The sequence below is a fragment of the Chiroxiphia lanceolata genome, chromosome 4 (assembly GCF_009829145.1).
Source record: "Chiroxiphia lanceolata isolate bChiLan1 chromosome 4, bChiLan1.pri, whole genome shotgun sequence".
NCBI lineage: Eukaryota > Metazoa > Chordata > Aves > Passeriformes > Pipridae > Chiroxiphia > Chiroxiphia lanceolata.
Window position 1 is genome coordinate 46,378,453 of NC_045640.1, and position 22,098 is coordinate 46,400,550.

General features: G+C 45.6%; 1 protein-coding gene across 1 annotated transcript in view; it reads right to left on the reverse strand.

The window, feature by feature from the left end:
* The window catches only part of MFHAS1 (malignant fibrous histiocytoma amplified sequence 1), a 35,293-nt gene that overhangs the window by 4,731 nt on the left and 8,464 nt on the right, over positions 1-22,098 (reverse strand). Inside the window, exon 2 of the mRNA XM_032686683.1 lies at positions 909-1,035. Coding sequence (XP_032542574.1) covers positions 909-1,035 — 127 coding nt within the window. The remainder of the gene's footprint in view (positions 1-908; positions 1,036-22,098) is intronic.

Consider the following 22,098-nt stretch of genomic DNA (forward strand, 5'->3'; position numbering starts at 1 on the left):
TCCTCTAAGCTCCTTACCAAACTCCCTTGCACCACTCCAATTAGAACAGACCACAGCTGAATTTCTGTTCTGAAAGCAAACCTATGCATCAAAAAGCCAAGGCACTGGCTATTTTTGTGAGTGTTGTTCCACATATGTTTGTTTCCACCACAGTACATCTCTGTTTTCCAAGCACATTCCCACTCTGTGGAATGAAGGACACAGAGGCTATAGGTACACAAGAGGGCAGTGCTTCTGTCCAGGGGGACCTCACTAAATTGGAGGACTGGGCCAACAGCAGTGCTATGAAATTCAACAAGGACAAGTGCATAGTTCTACACCTAGAACAGGACAACCCCATGCACCACCATAGCCTGGGGTCCACCTGGCCTGGGATCCGGGGGAGAACATTTTGAAGACAAGCCAGCAGTGCATCTTGCAATGAAAGCCAAGCTGTAATAAGGGAGACTCAGATGGGACAGAAGGAAAAAAAGTTCTGCCCCAGGAGAATAGTGTAACTCTAGAGTCCAGAGAGGTGGTAGCACCTCCATCTTTGTCATCCAACCCTCACCTGTACAGGTCCCAAGCAATACGACCTGCCTGTGAAGGTGGTCTTGCATGGAGCAGTGGGTGGACAGAAATCTCCCAAGGTCCCATCCTACCAAAACCCATTCATGATTGCATTATCTCCTCATCTGTCCTGCCCACTATGTGTCTTACATCTGCCGCAACACAGCTCAGAGAACACCTCAGCCCATTTCACTGTACTTCTTATCCTTTGCATGGGCTGTCTATATCCACAAGTAATTAGAACAATCCCCAGGCTGTGGGGCTGGTACCTTCGAGAAAAAATTGCTTAGCAAGGGCATGTTTTACATAGTCTTTCTGGAGTCTACTGACAGGGGAATAGGTCTGCTTTCCGGTCTCACTTGGAACAAGGGCTGATCACAGTAGGAGTGGGGGGGTAAACCAAGGCAACATTAACTCGCTCGCTGCCGTTCTTGGGACAGATGATCTCCGTCAGTCCCTCTGGTCTTGGCTGACTCAGCAGTTCTCCTGTGAATAAAGGAAAACAATAAAAATATTTAACCATCAGCAAGGCAGATTTTGCAATTTTTGCTTTTAGCATGCCCTTCCCCCCCCTCACCAAGTAGTATCCATGACTGATGCAAGTGAGCACAGTAAGAGAGCTTACTGGTCCTGCAACCCAAGCAATCCCATCCATGTAACCATGGTGAATGTCCTGGTGCTTACAGCTTGGAGACATGCTGGTCGCCACAAACATAACATCTGCAATCTTTCCTATCTCTGTTTTGAATCACTGCACTCTGACTCGATAGCTCCTTAGGGATTCATAGCATCTAGACGGAAGATTCCCTAATGCCCCTCTCCCTGGGTACACTTGCCACAACTGCCATGGGACTACTGCTGCATCCTGTCAGGGCCCTTTGCTACACTACAGTCTGCTGAGCATGTGGATCCAGCTCCCAGCTGTCAGCTCTTCCATAATGGAGGCGATACGAGCTCTGGATGCAGTTGGCAGCAGTGGGGAGGCTCTCACAACGCATGGTATCCCTCTGTGAAATGAGTTGCGTCAGCTCCGCTGCCCAAGTGCCAAGTTGGCAGCTCCCCACTGCTGGCACCCTTGCAGTATGTAGTTCAGGGCACACACAGGTCAGCACAGTGAGAGGGGAAAGGCAGGTGCCGAGATATGCCCAGCTCTGAGGAACACTTCCCCAACAGCTCGCTCAGAGCAAATCAAGTTTCCTCCTGGCTCCACTCCACACATGACTGGCCTCAGCAGGGCAGATCCCCCGGCCATCAATATGCCACGTCCTCAGTATAGTCCAGCCACACCTTAGACTTCCAATAGCAGCAGAAACACCTCTTGATACCTGTCTGGCAGGTAGGATCTGCTCTCAGAGGCAATTGGGATGACAGCATCCATGCCCAGCAAGGGCTCAATTCTTCTGAGTGTGCCTACATTGCTGCTAAACAGACCTACCCAAAGCAGAGTCACCAGGCCACAACTGGCTCAATCAGTGACTGTCTTTACAGAGGCAGGCCAGCTGTAAGCAGGCTGCCGCCACAGGTCCACACAAAACCCTCCGGACCCATCAATCAAGCAGCCACCATGAGCTGACCCCACTTCCACTAAAACACTCAAGACAGATGGTCCTTGGACTCCTCTATTTTTAAATGCACTTGCAATAAATTCCTCTCCTGTTAAAGAACATCAGAAAATGTCTCCTTGTGTCTAAACTGAGATTGTCAGGCACCCCAGGAAAAACTGTAAAGAAATCACACTTTGCAGAAGTACTGCCCAGCCTGTGCAGCAATGGCACAACAGTCAGCCCCATCATACCCGAAGCCCTACAAATGCTCCTTCTGTCTTCTTCTCACACAGTTTCTCATCTCGCTTTCATGAAATAGTTGATCTGAAATCCTTTGGCTTTTCCAAAGCACGTCATTTCATATAGTGAAAACAGACGGGAGGGCTTTGCAAGGAACACACACAGTTCCCCTTGAGAGATACCCCACTTGTAGGGCCAGTAATTCCAGTTTGCCACTATAGTCTGCAATCTGAATTCACTTTTGGTTTGAGTATCTCCCCTGTCTCACACCTACACTCAAACCTGAACTGGCACAGCAGCTTTTAAAGAAGGAAGACACTTCTCCCAAACAAAAAGAATCGTGATGGTGATTTGCAATTCAAAGTTAAGTCTGCAAGGCAGCGTCCTCAATTACATGAGCTGTCACCCTTTGAAAACAGCACTGCATTCCATCAAGCACGTACACCACAGGGCTCCATGTCCCAGCAGTTCCCAGTTTCCAACTCCAGGTTGACTTCCAAACTGCAATATTGCTAACTGAAAACATCATCTCTGAAAGATGTGTCATAAAATCAGTGCACCATTATGCACTTTAAAGACAGGGCAAATATCCTTTAGATCTTAAACAAGAGGTGTGCAATAAGACTGGTTTGTCTGCTTGAGCCTTCATTCCCATTTCCATCTTCCCATTTCAGAAATACTTAGATGGTGACTTCTCAAGCACAGGAGATTGCTGTAGGGTAATACAGATGCCTGATTTGCAGGCAAACCCCTTCCCTTTGCTCTTCAGTCACCCTCCTTTTCTTCATGGTTTTACCTTCCCCTCTAGGTTGCCTCTGGGATAAAGCTCACCTCACTCTGTTCCCAGTCCCATCCACATCTCCTCCAGCCCCACTCCCATTTCCTGCTGTCATACACACTGTTCCTCAGGAGAAAGGCTTTTCTCACAATTGCTCCATGAGATATATTGTGCACCAAGTGGACAGAAGGTTACCTGTGCCTCCTTCCTATTCCTCCCCCTCTCAGCTACAGGATGTCCCACTGCTTTTCCACTAGAGTGTTCTCATTCCCTTCTCTTTGCAAACTGGTCATCTTTGCTGCATAAACTCATTGCAATACTAAACCAGGTATAACTGTCTAAATCACATTTCACATCACTGCTGAATAAAAGCCAGCGTAAATTCGATTGCAATATGCAATCTTAGAGCCGTAACAAGCATTGAGACACACTGCTTGGATACAACTCTCCAGGCCCAGAATCTTTTGGAGGTTTCAGAAACCTCACATTTCTATTCAGAAATTATTCAAACTGTAGGAGATCAGAAATAGAAGTCTTCAGGGCTACAGTAGGGTAGGAAAGAGGAGATCCAATGAAGTATTGTACTGATTGATACAAAAGGAAAAGCTAAGTGCCTGGCATGTGGTGGTGTTTGCTTGGTTTAACTGCAAAGTTTAAATGCAGCTGGAGCAGCTCATGTCTGCAGTGCTTGTTCTGTCCCTGTGTACAGGCTACCCAGTCTGTATTTTGGTTGCACATTCCTCCATGAGCCTGTCACAGATTTTACTGGAAACTTCAGTTCCGCCTGTCCTCTCTGAAAGGTTGCCTACAATGGCACACACACAACCACAAAGCTTATCCTAGTCTCGACATGGACTTTGTTTTAATGTTAACTTCCACAGAAGCCACTAAGGTTTTAACCAAAACTCCAACTACTTCATCTTAAGGCTAAAGACTAAGACAGTTGAGTGTTTAAAGAACAACATCACTTTTCAGTAGACAAATCTGCATCACTTAACATGATTCATCTGATTTGAGAGCATGAGCCCTATTTGCAAAGGCACTTTAAAGCTGGGTATTTGCTGACCAAGGCCTGATGTTTAGATGCATCTAAGTCCCAGTTCAGTTGATAGCAGAGAGGCACCTGCTAAGCCTGGTTAAAAGCACCTGCAAACAGAAAGCACATGCTTTGGAAGATGCTCCTTTGCTGCCTCTCCATTTGCAATGGCACAAATAGTGCAGAAAAGTTGTATCTGTCCCATGGCCACCTTCCCAATGCTTTGGCACAGAAACTGGTCTCCACAACTGGGTAAAATGTGCTGTACAGCAGGCTAAGGTTGAGACACAAACCAAGACCCTGATATGAAACTACCATGGTCAGTTTGGCCACAGCATAAGCTGGCTTGTAAACTCCGCCCAGGCAGATGGGCTGAGTGAGTCACGCTGCCCACACCATTTAAAAGAAACCTGCTATATGTGGGTAGTCACAGGGAAAGGCAGGGAAAAACCTTCAGCCGTGCTCAAAGCTCTACCAGAAAGGTCTGTTTCCTCACAGCATTAGCCAGCTCACCTGAAGCAGATATTTCTATGTCAGCAAGATGTTCTTCTTCACTACCACTGTTTTATCACAGAACAGACACAGCCAACTTCGTGCCACTTGCACTGGGTTCCCAGGCCAGGCCAGCGCCTGCAGCCAGCAAGGATAACTGCATGTGCCAGACGGAGCTTAACTGGGTATCACCACTCAGTGCACCAGGAAGACACTTCTACTGCCATATATGCCCAGAAACATGGAAAAGCATCAGACTACAATTTTTGGTGAAATACACAGTCAGCCACATTACACCTTCTGTCCTTGATTTACTATGATTTGGGGAGGGATGCCTCCCTCAGAGCTCCTGCCAGCCATCAGACCCACACTTGCTGAAAAGCAGGCTTCCCTGACCTTTAGGAAATACCCATGAAATGCCAGATACCCATGACAAATCAGGCAGTTAGGAGGGAGGCTGACAGCAAGAAAAGCGAGTACTTGCAGAAGTGTTTGGTTACTCCATGCTGGCAGCCAGACAAAGCCAGCTGTAAGCCTACTTGGCTGCTTAACAGAGAGTAAGGTTTTGAATACAAGGAAGAAAATCCCACCATTTGCCTTCACACAGCTCCCACTGCCATGGCTGTGCTAAGTGGCACAAGGTTCCCTGTTCACATATCAAGAATTTGCAGCAAGGGCCTAAGGATGAGACACTCTGTCCAGCCTGCCATGCCATCTCCTCTCTCTCAGAGCTCCCAGGAGAAGACATTTGCACAGTATCAGCCTGATGATATTTGTCATTTTCATGCTGTCATTCCTGCTGTCTGGGCCCCACTGGGACACACTGCAGCAAGAAGTGGATGAGCAGGACGTGGCCCCGGCTCTGTGGTGCTGCTTCTCTCTCTTCAGTCTGCTAGAGATCTTGAAGAAACAGCGCCCATGCTTCACAACAGGGGCATGAGACAGCCAAAACCAAGCTGCTCCTACAGCTGCCCTGCTTCAGCACTGACCTACTCACTCCACCACATGTCCCAGAGCTGCTCCAACTACGGTTTTTGCAACCCCACTGCTTATATGCTCTCCTACCCTAAATCCCTTCTCACTCTTCTTCCTTGCTGAAGGGCTTCAGACTGCAAGTGGAGTTGACAGGAGATATCTCAGCCTCAACTGCTTCTCTGTCAAGCCTCCCTTGACTAATCTTTGCTTGTGACATCTCTCAGCATAGCACTCAGCAGTCATGCCTTCAGGAAAGTAGAGAAGAGGACACTTGAACACTGCCTGCATACCAAAAGTACATGTTCCATGCTTGGTTTCCAACAGCAGTCGAAAAACAGGGCTTACATGATACCCCTTTGCTTTGCATGCAGTCCTACCCCCTTTCATCCAAACAACTGCAAAGAGACTGCGGTTGGAGAAGCTACAGCTTCTCTGCCTGGCTGTTAGTTGTTTTGAGGTTCAATAGCCAGAGCACTTACACAATTAGATCAAAGCTGTCACAGAGGCAGGATGAGTCCAATAGCCACGTACACAGATTTCCCCCTTTGCTGTAAGCACAGGCAATGCCCTCACACACTGGGATCTTGCAGCCAGCTCTACAGTAGAGAAGAAATCTGCCAGGAGTCTTGGCAGAAGGAGGGGGAAGGAGATGGTGTCTCACAACCAGCCTGCTTCTACTCCATGCCCTTTAAATCTTATCTTTGCTACTCTCTGCTTAGATGAAATTAATTACTTGCTTCATACAAATGTTGCTGTGCATGATGCACAAGCTTATTCTCAAGCACTGCGCACAGAAAATACTGCTCTGTACTGGTATGAATTTTTAATATGCTCCTCACAGCACTGCCTGCATGTCACGCACAAAAATATTCCCCAGAAAGATAGAATTCCGCAGCTGATTTATTTCTGGAGTCCTGAGCGACCTTATCTACTTGGCCTGCTTGAGGCAGAGGACTGGATAGAGACCTCCAAGTTAGGATTTAATTTTCTTCTCACTGGAGGCTGTTCTCCTGGCTACAAACATAGCAAAAATAAAGAAGCTGAAAGCAGAGAAATCACAAAAGGGAGCAGAGTATGGTGAAATGCACATTATGAACAAAAGTTTCATAAGCCTCACGTTGCAGTCCCAGTTAAAGGAGCTTAATACTAGCAAACAAAAATAACAACAAAAATTCCACCCTGTGAAAGTGCCCTAGTGGGAGAGACTGCTGTGAAAAAAAAAGCAACAGAGAAGACAATTCTGTTGGTAACCACTGATCACAAGGGCACACCGTTGAGCAGAACCACCCATCGGCGCGGCACATGAGCACATACTCAGGAACAAATGAGGCTGGGAGTTAATACAGTTTAAAAAGAGAAACAAAAAGAAAGCTTGCTCTGGAAATGTGGAATGGGAAAGGCAGCCAGTTGCAAGGCAAAGGGCTAGCCTGCAGAGGTAATTCCCCAAGAACAGAAGGCAATAGCACAGGCAAAAGGATATGGAGAGCAAGGGAGAGGGTTAGAGCTTTCCAAAATATGCAAAAGAAACCGATGGCAATTTGCCATTTCTCCTTTGAAGGGTTCAAGACCAAAAACTTCAACAATGACACCTTCCTTGAACACAGAGCAGTCTCTGGGGGTGCTCAGATCCACGCTAGAGCATCACAACTGCCAGAGGGGCAGGCTCAGCCATGGAGCTGCTGCTTGATCCAAGCACTGGAGAGCTTTCCAGCTCCTGCATTCACAGGACCAGGTGTCTGTCGAGCCATCACCTCATCTCCAGGCCTCACAGCTCTAGCTGTTGATATATATATGGCTCACCTTGAATATTCTTCCAGCTGGCTACACAGGAAATTGTTTTCCCAAGGCTCTTAATTCATGTGAGATGACAGAAACACAAAACAACCTCTGGAAACAGACAGAAGTGCTTTTCAGCTTGGAGCTGACAAGTCAAGCTTCAGGACCCAGAGCCGCAGTTTTCCAGGCCAGGAACCCCAGACCTGCAGCAGAAGCTGCACTCAGCTCAAGCCCAGGCAGCTCTTCCCCACAGCAGCTGAGATCACCCTGCACTTTATCTCCTACCCATGGAGCTACCAGACTAATTACCCTGGCAGGAAGCCTGGGGCTGTGTCAAAGGCTAAGGTGCTCTGCAGGGCCTGTCCAGGAGACACACGGAAACAGATGCTCTACCTGGCAATCACTAACTCTAATTTTAGCCACTCAGGGAAGGGGAGAGTCACACAAACACCAGCTATGGTCTGAAAGGCTTAAGGGGGTTAAACACCCTCCTCCTTCCCCAAGTCATTATAAGGTCGGCTAGATCTTAACCCATCACTCTCACAGGAGAAGAGGACATTGGCACACCTCAGTGGTTGCAAAAGCTCTAGTGAAGCCTTTGGCACTGAACTGAGAATACGTCTGGGTGGAGGAGTTGTGAGGAAAGCATTCTGAATGCTTGACTCAGTAGCTACAGGAGGATAATTATTCAAAGTACCAATTTACAACTTATACACTAATATCCCCTCAGGAGTTATTTGAAATCATCCTTTCCCAGTGTGACAGTACATGGTTTCCAAGTATAAAACTTGGAAAAATCTATGTTTGTCCCAAAACATTAGTTAATTATCTTCTTCTCAGGCACAGGGAAGTTAATTATAGTTAGAACTGGAATTCAATTAAAAGTAAAACAAAAAAACCCCCATGCATTTCCGAAACCACACGATCTGGTACTTACTATCTGCATACTCACAAACGAGAATGTGGAGAGCAGTAGAAAATGATCAAAACAGCTCCTTCAAAATAACTCCAGGAGCAGTCATGAAAGTTTGAGCCCTTCTGTCACCTTCTGACAGTATCACATAAGCAGCTCAGAGAAAGGATGGTTGGCATCTAACCTATTCCTAAGCCAGTGCAGGTAACTGATCTACCAACCAGGTGGCTACAACAATGAAAGCAACTTCTCTCTCCTCTTTCAGCAGCCATGAAATACTGAGCACAGACAGCATTTATGCCAGGTAACACTGACATCTCAGCAAATTGCCATGAGGAGAGAAGGTTGTGACTTTTGACACCACTGCCCCTTCCAAAAAGATGAGAGGAGGATGAACATGATGTCATTTCTCCACTCTGTTCCATCAAACTCAGTGTACTTCAGATAGTATTTCAGCATGAGTAGCTTCCCTTGTCCAGCTTCAACTCTACCTTTTCTGTTGGGCACTCCATCCTTCTCCCTGTGCAGTGGGGCAGGTGGGACCAAGCCACGTCCTCCCATTACTGACCAGAGCAGACACTGGAGAAAGGATGTGACCAAAAGGGACAAGCAAATAGCACAGCATAAAGGCTTAGAAAAATGAGAAGAGGCACTGGGGAGAAACTGAGAAAACAAAGCATCCTCCAAATTGCTGAATATTTTGTGTCTTTCTAATATCTAAAAAGCTTCTTGAATTAGCAGGTTGCAACACAGCACTTTCTGACGACTGCAATACAAAGCCATGAAAAATTGATTTGCCTCATTAACATTTTAGGACCTTATTAGCTGGAACGAAATTGACTGTCAAGGCATTTTAAGGGAGAGTCATGGTGTAATGAGCTCAGTGCGAATTATCCTCATCCCAGAATAGAAGTAGGCCTGTCACTGAGTAACCAAGCCCAGAATCTACCTTTTGGTTATTTTTAATTCCACCCCTTCAGCCGTATCTGCCATGAGCACTTTCTCAATCTGCCAAAGCAAGGCACCAGCTGGAGAGAAAGCTGCAGCCAGTCCCAACCTGTCTGTTCTCACCCAGTAACAGCAAGGCATGACTACACACAGAGCATCCACCTGAACTCCAGACAACACCGGCTGCAGACAGTTGAAACAGCAACAATTCCCACCAGTCTGAGCCCACCTTTCTAAACATTAATTCCAAAGCTATTACACCTCCATCACAGTGAAGATGCTGAGCCTTCTTTCATCCAGATGATCAGCACAATGCAGGTTCCACTAAAGGAAAAAAAAAGAGCTCTCAATGACATTAATGTAATAAACAAAGTTAACAAGCAGGGTTCACTGAAGTTTGGAGGGAGCTACCAGGACTGGTCAGCATCCTGCTACCTCTCTGGCTCTTATGTTTGGATCAAAACGCATTAATAGCTGGCCATGTGAAAACCCAGCCCCTGGAGCAGGGCTTACAAGACTCAGTCCCGCTGACTTCCAGCCTTATGCAACTTATGAGGCAGGGCCAGACCTCTGCCTGCCCTTCTGCTAAATTTAGAGAATTAGGCAAGTCTGCAAGATATTTTTTCCTCACAATAGTCTAGCTACAATATTGCACCCTGAACTGACTGATTATTTTCTGCCTGCTCCAACTCAAACACTAGAAAGCCTTGACACAGGTACAGTGTGGTGCACTTGAAGAAAAGCAATAGGAAGCACAAGCTGCAGAACTCCCTGCTGCAATACAAGGGTTCACAAAGAGACCAGACCATTTACTGGCAAAGTGTCTTTAAGCATTATTGAAGACACAGATCTCTGTGCTGAAGACAGACAAAGGCTGGAAGAGCACGTGGGTCAAGTTTTTTTCCTTGTTGACTTGCTCCTTCCCCACAGATGTGCATGCATGCCATGCCTGAAGGTAGGATCCTGGCCATGAAGCCCCTCTTCTAGAAATTCACCAAAGTCCAGCTGGGGATTGAAAGACATGAAGTTTCCTTTGTAGTAACCTTTTTACTTTTATATTTTTATTATTTACTTGCCTTTTGCCAGACAAGAAAAAGGAGAACAAACCAAAACACACATGCAAGACATGCATGTACATGTCCTGCCCAACAGTTTTCCCTGAAATTAAATAAACTCCTTTCGAGGTGAAAGTAACTTGGCTCCATGAGTTGCTGTAGCCTTAGGGCCATTCCAACACTTCGGTGTGTTCTGCAAACTGAATTGGAAGGTGCTATATTTTCAAACCTGTTGTGGTAACTATTCTCTCCCAGATCATTTAAGGTGAGATGCATGTGCAATACTCCTCTGGAAAGCTATTTTGGTCACTCTAAAACATTTGCTGTTCAGCAGGACAAACACAGAGCCCACTTAAGCACAGGAACATTTTTTTTTTTTACTCTTCATCATTGACTAGTCTAAGGAGCAAAGTCTAAATACCATAGGTCCCACTCATGCTCAAATTTTAAATCAATTGTTTCACCTGGTTATTGAACTGGCTTAAACTAATCTCTGTTTTAATCTGTTAACATGACTTTGTACTGAAGTCACTTTACTGCAGAATTTGGTCTATGCATGTACATCACAGAATTTATTCTAAGCTCATACTTAATTGAAACAAAATGCCTCCTTGGCTCTTTTCCTACAAAGCTACCTACTTTCTACTAGCTAATAACAATCCCCACACTACATGCTGACCACAGGTATGGTATTAGCTGACTAGGAACCTGAAGTTTCCTTAATTACAAGGACATCAGATATAATTTGCTTCTCTGCATATATTTTTTCCCTTTACACTGAAGTTTCATAAGTAGATCCTTAGTCAAGTGTTTCTTCCTTGTCAGACATAGTGTGGTGTAGATTTGCATCAAGCTATATAGCTAAAATCAGAGGGAGCAGAGCACCGAGACCAATGGCCAACTTTCCTCTTGGTCTCATGCGTAAGGCCACTATAAAAGCATTGTTGGTGCACACGGCAGTGCCCAAGCAGCACTCCACAAAGCTCAGAGCCCGAGTTTCCCCGTGTCAACAGATGTGTTTCATATCTTCTCTGTTTGGTTTTAAATATATTTGTTATTACCAAAATTGCTGTATTCGAAGTCTGAGCAAGCTGCTGGCTTTGTATTGCTCAATGAACAAGAACAAAGCTTTGTCTATCCTTTTACTTTTAATAGCTTTTACTTGTTCCCTTTCCAGAGGGAATGAAAACTAATCATTTAAATTTATTTTTTTTTAATTTTTGTGGTGATTCTTTAGCACTTCCAATAATTTAACCATTCTTCTCTGAATCCTCTAGTTCCCTAATATCCAAACAAGTGACAAGTAATAACTGTAAATCAACAAAATAGCTAGTTTTTGCTTAAAAATACCTTTTGCCCGAGGAAAAGTGTTTACTTATAGACTTAATATTAGAGATTGTTTTACTATCTCTGCCAAAACCAATTCTTACTACTTTTTATTCTGCCACTGAAATGCCTTCCAATGGTAAGTCACACCAATTCAGAAACGATAGCTTTGCTACTTAACTCCTGTAGAGCTCATTGCCTGCTAAGTGCCATCTGGTCTGGGTTCTCAGTGCCCAAAGGTAAATTGCAGCATCCATTTTTGCTGCTTAAAATCACTTCTATGGTAGTCATGCTTGCTACTGAAACAGGAAAGAGCCCTGGGGCCTGTAAAAAACTCATCAGCATCCCAGGGAGGCAGCAGTACTGATAGGAGAACACTTAATTCCTCCACTGTCTCCTCTACTCCCCAGCACCTTCCCAGGAGATCATGGGACTGTCTCAGAGCTGAGCTCCTTCCTGGTACCCTGGTACTATTTGTGCTGTAAACCTGTATTACTTTCAGGTTTTCTCCAGGCAGATTTCCACCAGGTGATAACTGATATACTTACCAGTGTCACTGCAACACAGCCCTGGCCCCTCTCCTTCAGATGTTTCACCAACTTACCTGAACTGCAACCTTGCTGTTCTCCTCTGAATATGCCCAGCACCAATCCCCTCAGAGGGGATCTGTCTTAGGAACAGCCAGCCTTAAAACTTCCCAGTCATTTACTCAAACTGATCGAAGAGGAGAGACTCAGGGACATCTTAAGCATATGGTTGAGATATCCCAAGAGCAAGGACTACTGGGACTGAAAAACACATGAAGCAACAGGATGCTTGCTCTCAAATGTCGTTCAGCATTGGAGTTCAGGCCCCCAGCCAGGCTTGCTCTGAGGGGAGGTGAAGCAGGTGTGGCAGCTCAAAAGCTGGCTGCTGCCAGAAAAGTGGGCAAAATGTCAGCATACAGGAGGAGAGGAGGACATGTTTCCGGGCAACTCAGAGTTCATGTGTTATTTTCGACAGTTCACTTTACACAATACAATGGCAGAGCAACAACCAAAGGAACAAGATCAGTCACACACAAATGGCCATTAGAAGAGAAGCAAAGAGCACCCCTTCCCCTGCTGCACTTTGTCCAGGACCACAGTTTGTTTTGAGATGCAGGAGGCCCCAGAAGACTACCAGTGTTTTGGACGCAGAGGGTTGAAAGGGGAAGCATAAACCAGATTGGACTAGAGCGAGCCACCAAAAGTTTGCTCTGTGAGGGAAAAATTCAGAGAAAGCACACACTTACTAGATGCTTCTATCTGCACACATAAGGATTTTGCATGCTTGGTGCTAGTGGAAACATATCCCACAGCTCTGGACTTCACCACCAGCTGCCTCGGAGCCAGAGAGAAGTACCCGGCTCCCTTCTCCCTAATCTGGTTCCCTCCCACCTCCCCTCAGCCTCCTGCATTTTCTTAAACACACAAGCCAAGAGAACAGTCCTCCAAGCAAGGCAAAGCTTTATTAAAAATGACTTCTGATTAAAAAGGAGTTTTAAATCCTTTTGTAATGATGACTGGATTATCTGCATCATGCTGCATTATGCAATGAGGATAAAGCAGCATAAAGCAAGTGGCAAAAATGCCGTCTCCAGCAGAATCACAACTTTGTGGGCAGCTCCCAGTTCCAGCGCTCACCTGCAAGATTCAGATGGGGCTGGATACACTTGGTATATGCCACAGAAGCAGAATCATGCACAAAACTTGTACAACGCAGCAGCTGCAGAGCAGAGGCTGTTTTGCAACATGGCTTTCAACCAGAGGGGCTGTTTCAAGGAAATACTGAGACTAAATACTTCAGGGAGCACAGGTAACAGTGATAAATCTCTGACCTGGAGCCTGGCCATAGGTCTGCCATAAAACATGACAACTTATCATGCCATTCTGGCCATGAACTAGAGGCTGGGCAACTACGAGGGCCATGCTGCCAGCATTCACTCTGCTACCCAGGGGCAGGAGCAGCCATGCAGTAAGTGAACAGCCATGCTGCTCAGCTTCCCCTTGCCAGACACCCTGCCACACTTGCAGCTGCCAGCTTTTAATGGGAAGCACACTTTTAGCACCTGCAAAATGCTAGGCCAGAAATCCAAGTCACAGATTCGGAGCCAGCCTACTGCACTTCCCAAACCAGCTCATCAAGCATCTCCTCTCATCACACTCTCTTCAATCCAATGGTTTGTTGAGGGGGATATTTGTTTATTTTCAACCTTTTTTTTTTATCAGATCCCCGTGTGAATAACTTTAGCATGGTTGTGCCTTGTTCAGCAACATTTTCTTAACACTGTGTTGAACTTCACTGCAGGCACTCAAAAATGTGCATGTGTGTATGTACATAACATGCTAGGCACTCTTTTGTCAGAGAAGATGTGATTTCTTTCAATGAAGGACAAAGGACAAGTTAAAAATAACAGGCAGCTTCAAAAACTTTATGACAGCTTTCTGTTACAAAAGATGACAGAGAAAGGCACTTTTTTTTTTGATCCCAGGGGAAGGTTCCCAAACTTTTCTTTCATCCAAAAAAGTCTTTACTTTGGCTGAGCCTTGGAGGCACAAATAAGTTGTTTAGGAAAAGAGACAAACAAGACTCAACTCTTGACCATTTATTTCAGCATCCTAGGGAGTTGACCACAGCAGCTACTTGCTGAGCTGAATTATTTGCCTATGCAAGCATCAGTTAAGATCTTGTCAAAATCCAGTAATGATCACCTTAGTGCCTGTAGGGCTCCCTCAGGGCACACACATGCTCCTTTGAGAAACTACAAACTTCTTCCTTATTCAAGCTGTCATGAAAACATCACCAATGCTAGATCACAGCATGATCCTTCATGTGACAGCATGAGCAAGATTCCTTGCCCAAAACTCCTGACAGCACAGGTTCAGGTACAGAGATCTGACTGACCTTTTAGTGAGGACAAAGAACACTGCAGTTTCATTCCCTATGTATCCCTCTGGCACCATCATGAACCTGAGCAAAAGTATCTGGAGATGACTAAAGTTTCAGAGTGAGGAACCTTTCTACACAACTGTCTGTCGGAAGCTTAAAATTATAAAAAAGTCAGACATAAATTCTTGCTTCACAGATTTCTGGGATATTGCAGCCAGCAAGCAATGGTGTCTCTTCCCAACACCCCACTTGCTTGCTTTCAGTCCATCTCAATGAAAGCAGGTGTGGGATGTTCGGAAACAAGTCAGAAGGCTGCTGAAGCAGAGCAGTCAGCTATAATAAAACATGAGCTCAAAGCTCCACAGAGCCAGTTTTAACAAAGGAGATGGCTTAAAAAACCAACCAACCAAAAAGCCAATCAACTAAAATGAGTAAAAAAGTTTGAAAGTTTGAATTATATATTCCTGACAACAAGAGCTCAAGGTGCTCCAGCAGAGCACGATTACACCAGCGCATTTTCCAGACGGGGATGGCTCAGTCCTGGTCCTAACAGTGTACAGTGAAAGGAAGTCCATGTAGTAAAGAGACCTGTGAAACCAGAGGCATGGCTAGTTCCTACAAATTCCCATTCTGCGTGAAGCTGTCTCCCCACTTTGGTGCCAGTAAAACAACATCTTTCCTACGTTGTCCTCCAAGAATCTGGAGGATGAGTAAGGTAGTGGGGTCTGCATGTGTGTGTTAAAATCTATCACCACTCCCGCTCATTATAAGATGTTGAAAAAGTTAACTGCCATCAAAACTCTGAGCCCCACAGACCCTCTCCAAGTGGGCAGGGCTCGAGAGAGCTGAGTAGGACTGTCAGGGGGCCCCAACACAGTGCTGGCACATGCTCAGCCTGAGCAGGCTGCCCTCAGAGCCCTGAAGCTGCAGCACGGCTGCCTGACTTCACAGAAATAAATTTCTTCTTTCACGCTGTAGCCATCACTTAGTGCCCAACCAAAATAGATTTAAGCTGTTCCACAGTAAAAATAACAGCGACCAAGAAATGTTATGTCAGATCACAGGAAGGGGAAGCTCTTTTTTGTTAGATTTTCTAAGTTTAGCCCTTTGATATACCGGAGTCATATGGATATGGGAATTTTCCATATCTAGTGTGTGCATCCTTGTCTGAAATAAGAGCATGAAAATCTCTCTCGGGCAAAGAAAGAGGCTGTTCAAAAGGAAGACTTAGAGAAATGCACGGAGAGCTGAAAACTCATCTGATTACACAACATGTGTAAGTAGGCCTGGTGCTCGCTGCTGACTCCCTGGTTTGGAAACGTGCCACCAAGCACCCTCTGCTGCAGCACATTCAACCCCATCCAGCTGTTCTGCCTATAAAATTGTGGTGGGTGGATGGATGCCAGACACCCACCAAAGCTGCTGTATCACCCCCTCCTCAATGGGACAGGGGAGAGAAAATACAGTGAGAGGCTCAAGAGCTGAGATAAGGGCAGGGAGAGATCACTCACCAATTGCCATCATGGGCAAAACAGACTTGACTTGGGAAAATTAGTTTAATTTTTTACCAATCAAATCAGAGGAGGGTAGTGAGAAATAAAGGCAAACCTTAAAATACCTCTGCCCTACCCAGCCCTTCTTCCTGGGCTCAACTTCACTCTTGACTTTTTCCCTTCTGACTTTATCTCATCCCTCTCCAGTGGCACGGGGGATGGGGGGGAAGGGGTGTTGCAGTCAGTTCATCACAGATTGTCTTTGCTGCTCCTTCCTCCTCAGGGGAAGGACTCCTCACATTTTTCCCTGCTCCAGTGTGGGGTCCCTCCCACAGGCTGCAGTTCTTCATGAACTGCTCCACTGTGGGACCCCACAGGGTCACAAGTCCTGCCAGCAAACCTGCCCCAGCATGGGCTCCCATGGGTCCACAGGTCCTGCCCAGAGTCTGCTCCAGCACAGGCTTCTCATGGGATCACAGCCTCCCTTGGGCACCCACCTACTCCAACTGCAATTGCTGCTGCACAGGGGTTTAATGGGCTCAGCCTTGGCCAGTGGTGGGTCCATCATGGAGCCATCTGGCATTGGCTCTGTCAGACAGAGGGGAAGTTTCTAGCAGCATCTCAGAGGCAACCCCTGCAGGGCTCCCTGTCCCCCACTCCCGATACCAAAACCTTGCCATGCAAAACCAATGCAAAAATACAACCACACACAGCAAGGGGGTAAGGCACCCTATGCAGACCAGGAGAGGAAACACACACAAAATCATCTATCTCTTCCTCTCATTGCAGTAGCACAGACATATTAACAGGATAAGTTTGTCCATCTCTTTCCACCTGAATTGTTCTGGCAGCATGGACTTGTCCACCTGCTTACTCCTCTCTGGATACAGCACGCTGGCTTCCAGAAGATACAGTCCAGATCAGGCTTCCCCAGGAAAGCCAACTCATCCAAAGGACTACCCGGGGACTACTTTGAGGCAGAAATGATTATCCCAGCTCTCACTGCTTGTTCCTGGTCTGGCTGCTCAGCAATATGGTGGTGCAAGATGGAGTCACTCAAAAAGTTTAACAGTGGGACAGAGGCTGGCTGGTTCAAAGCACACAATAAGGCAGTGGAGGCCAAGCCAGCGGCTGTTCTCTCAACCTACAGTGCTCTTTAAAACCAGCTTAGGCCCAGGAACAGCTCCCCATGACTGAGTGAGAGTTTGGGACCACACAGCTGCTGCTCAGTCAGAGACCAGTTTTTCTGGATTTATGATTTCCCATGCCCTTGGGCTACTCCTGGGCGAGTCTGCAATTTGCAAGACGCCTCCCACACTGCAGATCTCTCAATGGAGGTGTGCTGAGCAGCTCAGCTGCAACCCTACTATTTCTTCTGCTCCAGCTCCTATAGGTCCCATCATGACTAAATCCCCCTGCTAAGGAAGGTCATCGTTCCTGTGAGCCACTCCCCACCTCACAGATAAGGAAGAGGATGAAGAATTACAAAAGCGACGGGAACTAAGTTATGTACCTGCCTCAAATCCCTTTGCTCCCATACAGACAACGCCCTGGCTGCTCTGCTCTTTTTTGGGGAAGAACCAAACGAAAAAGACATAAATAACTTGAAACATTCCCTGTCACACACCACAGTAAGTACAGCTGCATATTATTATCTGTTGAGGAAGTAATCCTGAAAAGTGCAAAGATTAGCAATTTTACAGACAATTATGCTATTTTCCCCATAATGCAATAGAGGAGAATATGTGTACAGACTGGTGAGTTATCCACAATATAAATACAGACAGAGAGCGGAAAGATACAAATGCAAATGTCAGGAAGGTCAATATGAGATGACTGCTTATCAGAATGGATTGCTATCACCAGCCATTACCCCATTTTTTAGTACTTCATTCTTGATCATCTCGATTTATCTGAGAATTTTAATGAGATGAAAACGCAACTGTTCAGACACAGGCAATGGGAATACTCAGAGTAAAGGAATGACATCAGGCAGCCAGTCTCACATAGAGGTCCCTGCCTCTCCATCCTCCACACTGTACAGCCTGTGCATTTCAGCTCTGCATATTGCTAAGGCTTTGCTTTCTAACACTATCTATTCAGAGAAAAACTGCTTGCTGTCCATATCTGACCACTGCATTTGAGAAAGAGGCCACAGGGAGTGGAGAAAGTATTCAGGGGTCAGCATGAGAGCTCCACAAAAACATCTAGAGATGCAGCAGAGTGCTGCTGCACCATGTAGACTCATGGTCTGTACTGCAGGACAACTCGGCTGTTCTGCTGTGTCTACCATAAAGTCTCAGAGACGGCATGACAGACATGCCTATTTCTTCTGCTGCAGGAAGCTCACCCTCTGCATGTTGCTCATGTAGCAAGGGGCCTTCCCAAATGTGAGGACACTTGTTTTTGGATAGCTTTGGGACAAATCAGCCTCTCTAGCAGTCCTCTGCTGCCAGCCTTGCAGTGACAAAAAGGCACCAAAAGCACTGCATAGGTCTCTCAAAGTCAAGCAAGACCCAATAACTGTGTCCACCTTCAGCATTTTCCCACATGTTTCATAGGGCCGAAACAGCTAGACACATTGCAAGCAAATTAGGTCAAACACCTCTGTCTCAAGCCAAACAGATTCTGATGCTGTGGAAACTACCGCCAATTCATTTTTTAGGATGTTCATCAACAACCCTACCCTGCTGCAGGGCAGGATCTGTCCTTTATCAGATGGAGATATAGTATATTATATATGTATAGCCATTGCTCACTGTGTATTGCTGGAGAGGAAAACACCTGCCAGAAATGTAAAGAACATGCTCCAACAGGAATTCAGCACATACAAACTGGAGAGTTACTAGTACAGATCATTCAAGAGATGATGTCTTGAGTGAAGTGTATACTAATCTTGTATTCTGTTAGGACAAAAGCCTGCAATATTAATTTTGTCACTAGTCATTTATGGGCATGAGGCCCACAAATCCCTGTCCTACCATTGTTTTACTTTTGTTTTATTCATGTTACACCGTAACAGGAAGAACCTGAAACCTCTACAGAAAGTGAAGGAGGAGGGAGCTTTCCCAGAATGGCCTGGGAGGTCTGGGTTCCCTCATGTAACACAAATAAAAATACTTATCTAAACTGGGCTCTTGGCAAGCATCACCCTAAGAGTGGGTAAAGGGGAAGATGTCTTGGTATTGCTTTCATACAGTCTTATAGAAATGCACTTAAACAAGCTTGTGAAACCCCACTAATAAAAGCCCAGCAGAAGTCTCCCATCATCTCATTAGCACAATTCAATGTAACCTAGATCAACAACAATACTCCTCCTGGAGTATTCAAGCACCACATCTGAGTCAGCGTGTGGCAAAACAGGACAGGTCTGAACAGGATTTGAGATGCAGTTTTATTTGGTGCTGAAGGTTACTTGCCCTCACATTTCAGTTTAGTCTGATCCTCACAAAGTGCTCAGTTTAATGGACTACCCCACAGAAGCATCTTCCTCACCTCAATGCTCGTTTGCTCCATGCAGAGCTTGCCATGCTGAACTTCAATTCAAAATTAATGTTACTTTGTAAAGTCTCTAGGTACTAGGAGTCCCACATAGCCACAGCTAAAACTAGTAAGTAGCTACTCTCTGTAAACCTTTGGGAGAAGCTCAGAGCTCTTGAAAATGACCACTGGGAATAAAAGACAAAACTGAAATTAAGGTTTTGCTTTAAACCACAACCACCTCCAGCAGGCAAGCACTCCAGCAGTCACAGCTCAGTCTGAATACAGCCTTCATCCACTGGCCACAGGCAACTCACCCCTGACCACGGAACCTGCAGCAGTCCAAAACCACACTACCACCGACTGTGTTGGCAACCCAAACAGTGCATTCAGCACCACGTTTTGGCTAGGAAAATACCACAAGTACAATATGACTTCAGCCTCCAGCAGCCTGCTGAGGCAGAACCATAAGCCCTCAAAGATGGTCCATCTGAACACCCCAAATTACACTGCTCCGAAAGCCAACCAGCCAGTTTTTTCACAGGTCTTGAACCCCCCCAGTCCCAGTTCTTACATCTGGTTCCCAAGAAAGAAGTTGCTAGAGGACAAAGCTCTCCCAGTTCTTCAGCTGGAACAAAGGCCACATTCAGGTGATCTTCCCACTGAAGACTGTTAACTGCATCTGTTCAACAGCTTCTAAAACCACCAAGGCCTCCTCACCCTCTGTATAGGAGACAGTTCCTTCACACTGTGGTCACCAGAATCCCATCAGCTCTCCTGATGTAGGCAAGATCACTGTATAGCTTAAACCCCAACAAGCAGACCAAGATTCCTACAATCTATCTGCATTGCTTTCTCAGACCCATGTGTTCATAGCTAGTCAAAAGCACTGACATATTTTGTTTGCAGCAGCAGGAGTTTGTTAAAACTGACAAAGTACTTTAAGCACTCCCTTCCTGCTCCTTGTCCCTAAGAGGTGCTCCCTTAAAAAGCACATCCACAAGCTCACCTGAGAAGAGGTGGTCTTATTTGGCACCAGACAGCCCTCTCACAGGGCTTACTCTCACAGTTGTCCACATCTGCATGACAAGTGCAACTACCACAAACAAGGACGGGGAGAGAAAAGGACATAACTGATCATCTTGTATTCAACTCCCAGATCACAGTTTTCTTTACACATCTATAGAAGTCATTCTTCCTCTGCTCAGGACATGGTGGGGCAGAAGGGTAAATAGTAAAATAGTAAATAGAATAGTAGTAAATAGAATAGAATAGTAAAAAAATTTGTACATCAACAACTTCCAAGAATTCAAACCCCACACAGAACTTTTTGCTAAATACATTTTACCCTTTCTTCCCTGGCAAATTGCTTTCAAGAGCCAAACGAATAATCTGCACTATTACTAGCAAATTACTAACTGGAGAGCACGCTAGGTTACCACAGTTGCCTGCTTAATACTGCAAAAGCAACAGGAAACCACAGCATACAGAAGAATTACATATCAGATGCACTCTTATTTTGTTTTTAAACTGACACTTGTTTTTTTCACAGCTCTATCCCGATGTCAAGTAACATGTTCACATCACCAAAAGGCCACAATGATTCAGCACCCTTGGTGATTTTCCACCATCCTCTCCCGAGACGCAAAAGGACCCTGTAATACATCTGCACGTGGATCAAGCCCCTGCTAAATCTCAGCCAAACTTACATGGGAAAACTTGTCACACTGAAGCATTTCTAGAAGGAGGCACCACACCACCAGATATGCCTGCACACGAGATGATGCAAAGCACAGTTCATGGCACCTGTGTCCGCAGCATGATGAAGCAGCACACGAATCAGTCCTCACATAATCAACTGACTCTGGAGAGAGGAAAACCTACATCAACATTTCATCTCATCCCCAGAGTCAGTAGCCTTTAAACACATCTTATGCAATGAAACAAAGAATCATTTGGTACTGAGCATCTCTTTTTATAGGTCATTTCCTACAAAGACAAATTTCAGCAACTGTAATAAAAAATGCAAACCAAAAACACAAACAAAAAAAAAGTAATGCACTGAAGGCCAAGAACTCTGCTTTGCTTCACTAATCAAACCAAAAAGATCCACTCAACCAAATCTAGTGTTTCCCTGGTTCAGTGATGGCAGCTCAAAGTCCAGAGGCTCAAAGCCCAGCAATGACTCCCATGGGGAACAGGTCAGGGCAAGACAAGTTGTTAAGGAACAAATCAGAAGAGCTTTCTTGTACCAGAGCTGACACACCAGGAAACCTTTCCTTTATCAGAAATGCGTAGGAACTTTTCGCATAAGGAAGAGGATTTCTTCAAGCAGTGTTAAATGTGCATGTTGCCATTCTAAATGCAAGTAATTTTAGCAAGTTCTGTATTAAGAGCTTTAAAAAAAAAAAAAAAGCCCCCAAACACACACGAAGCAATGCACACAATACAAAGTAACCAGACACTGCAGGACAGCTTTAAGAAGGCAATTCAAAACCTCAGCCTCTCTTCTGGCATCCACATTCTCTCCCATTCCAAGCTAGATGGTCAGGCACGAGCCCAGCTCTGCACTGGCTGTTCCAG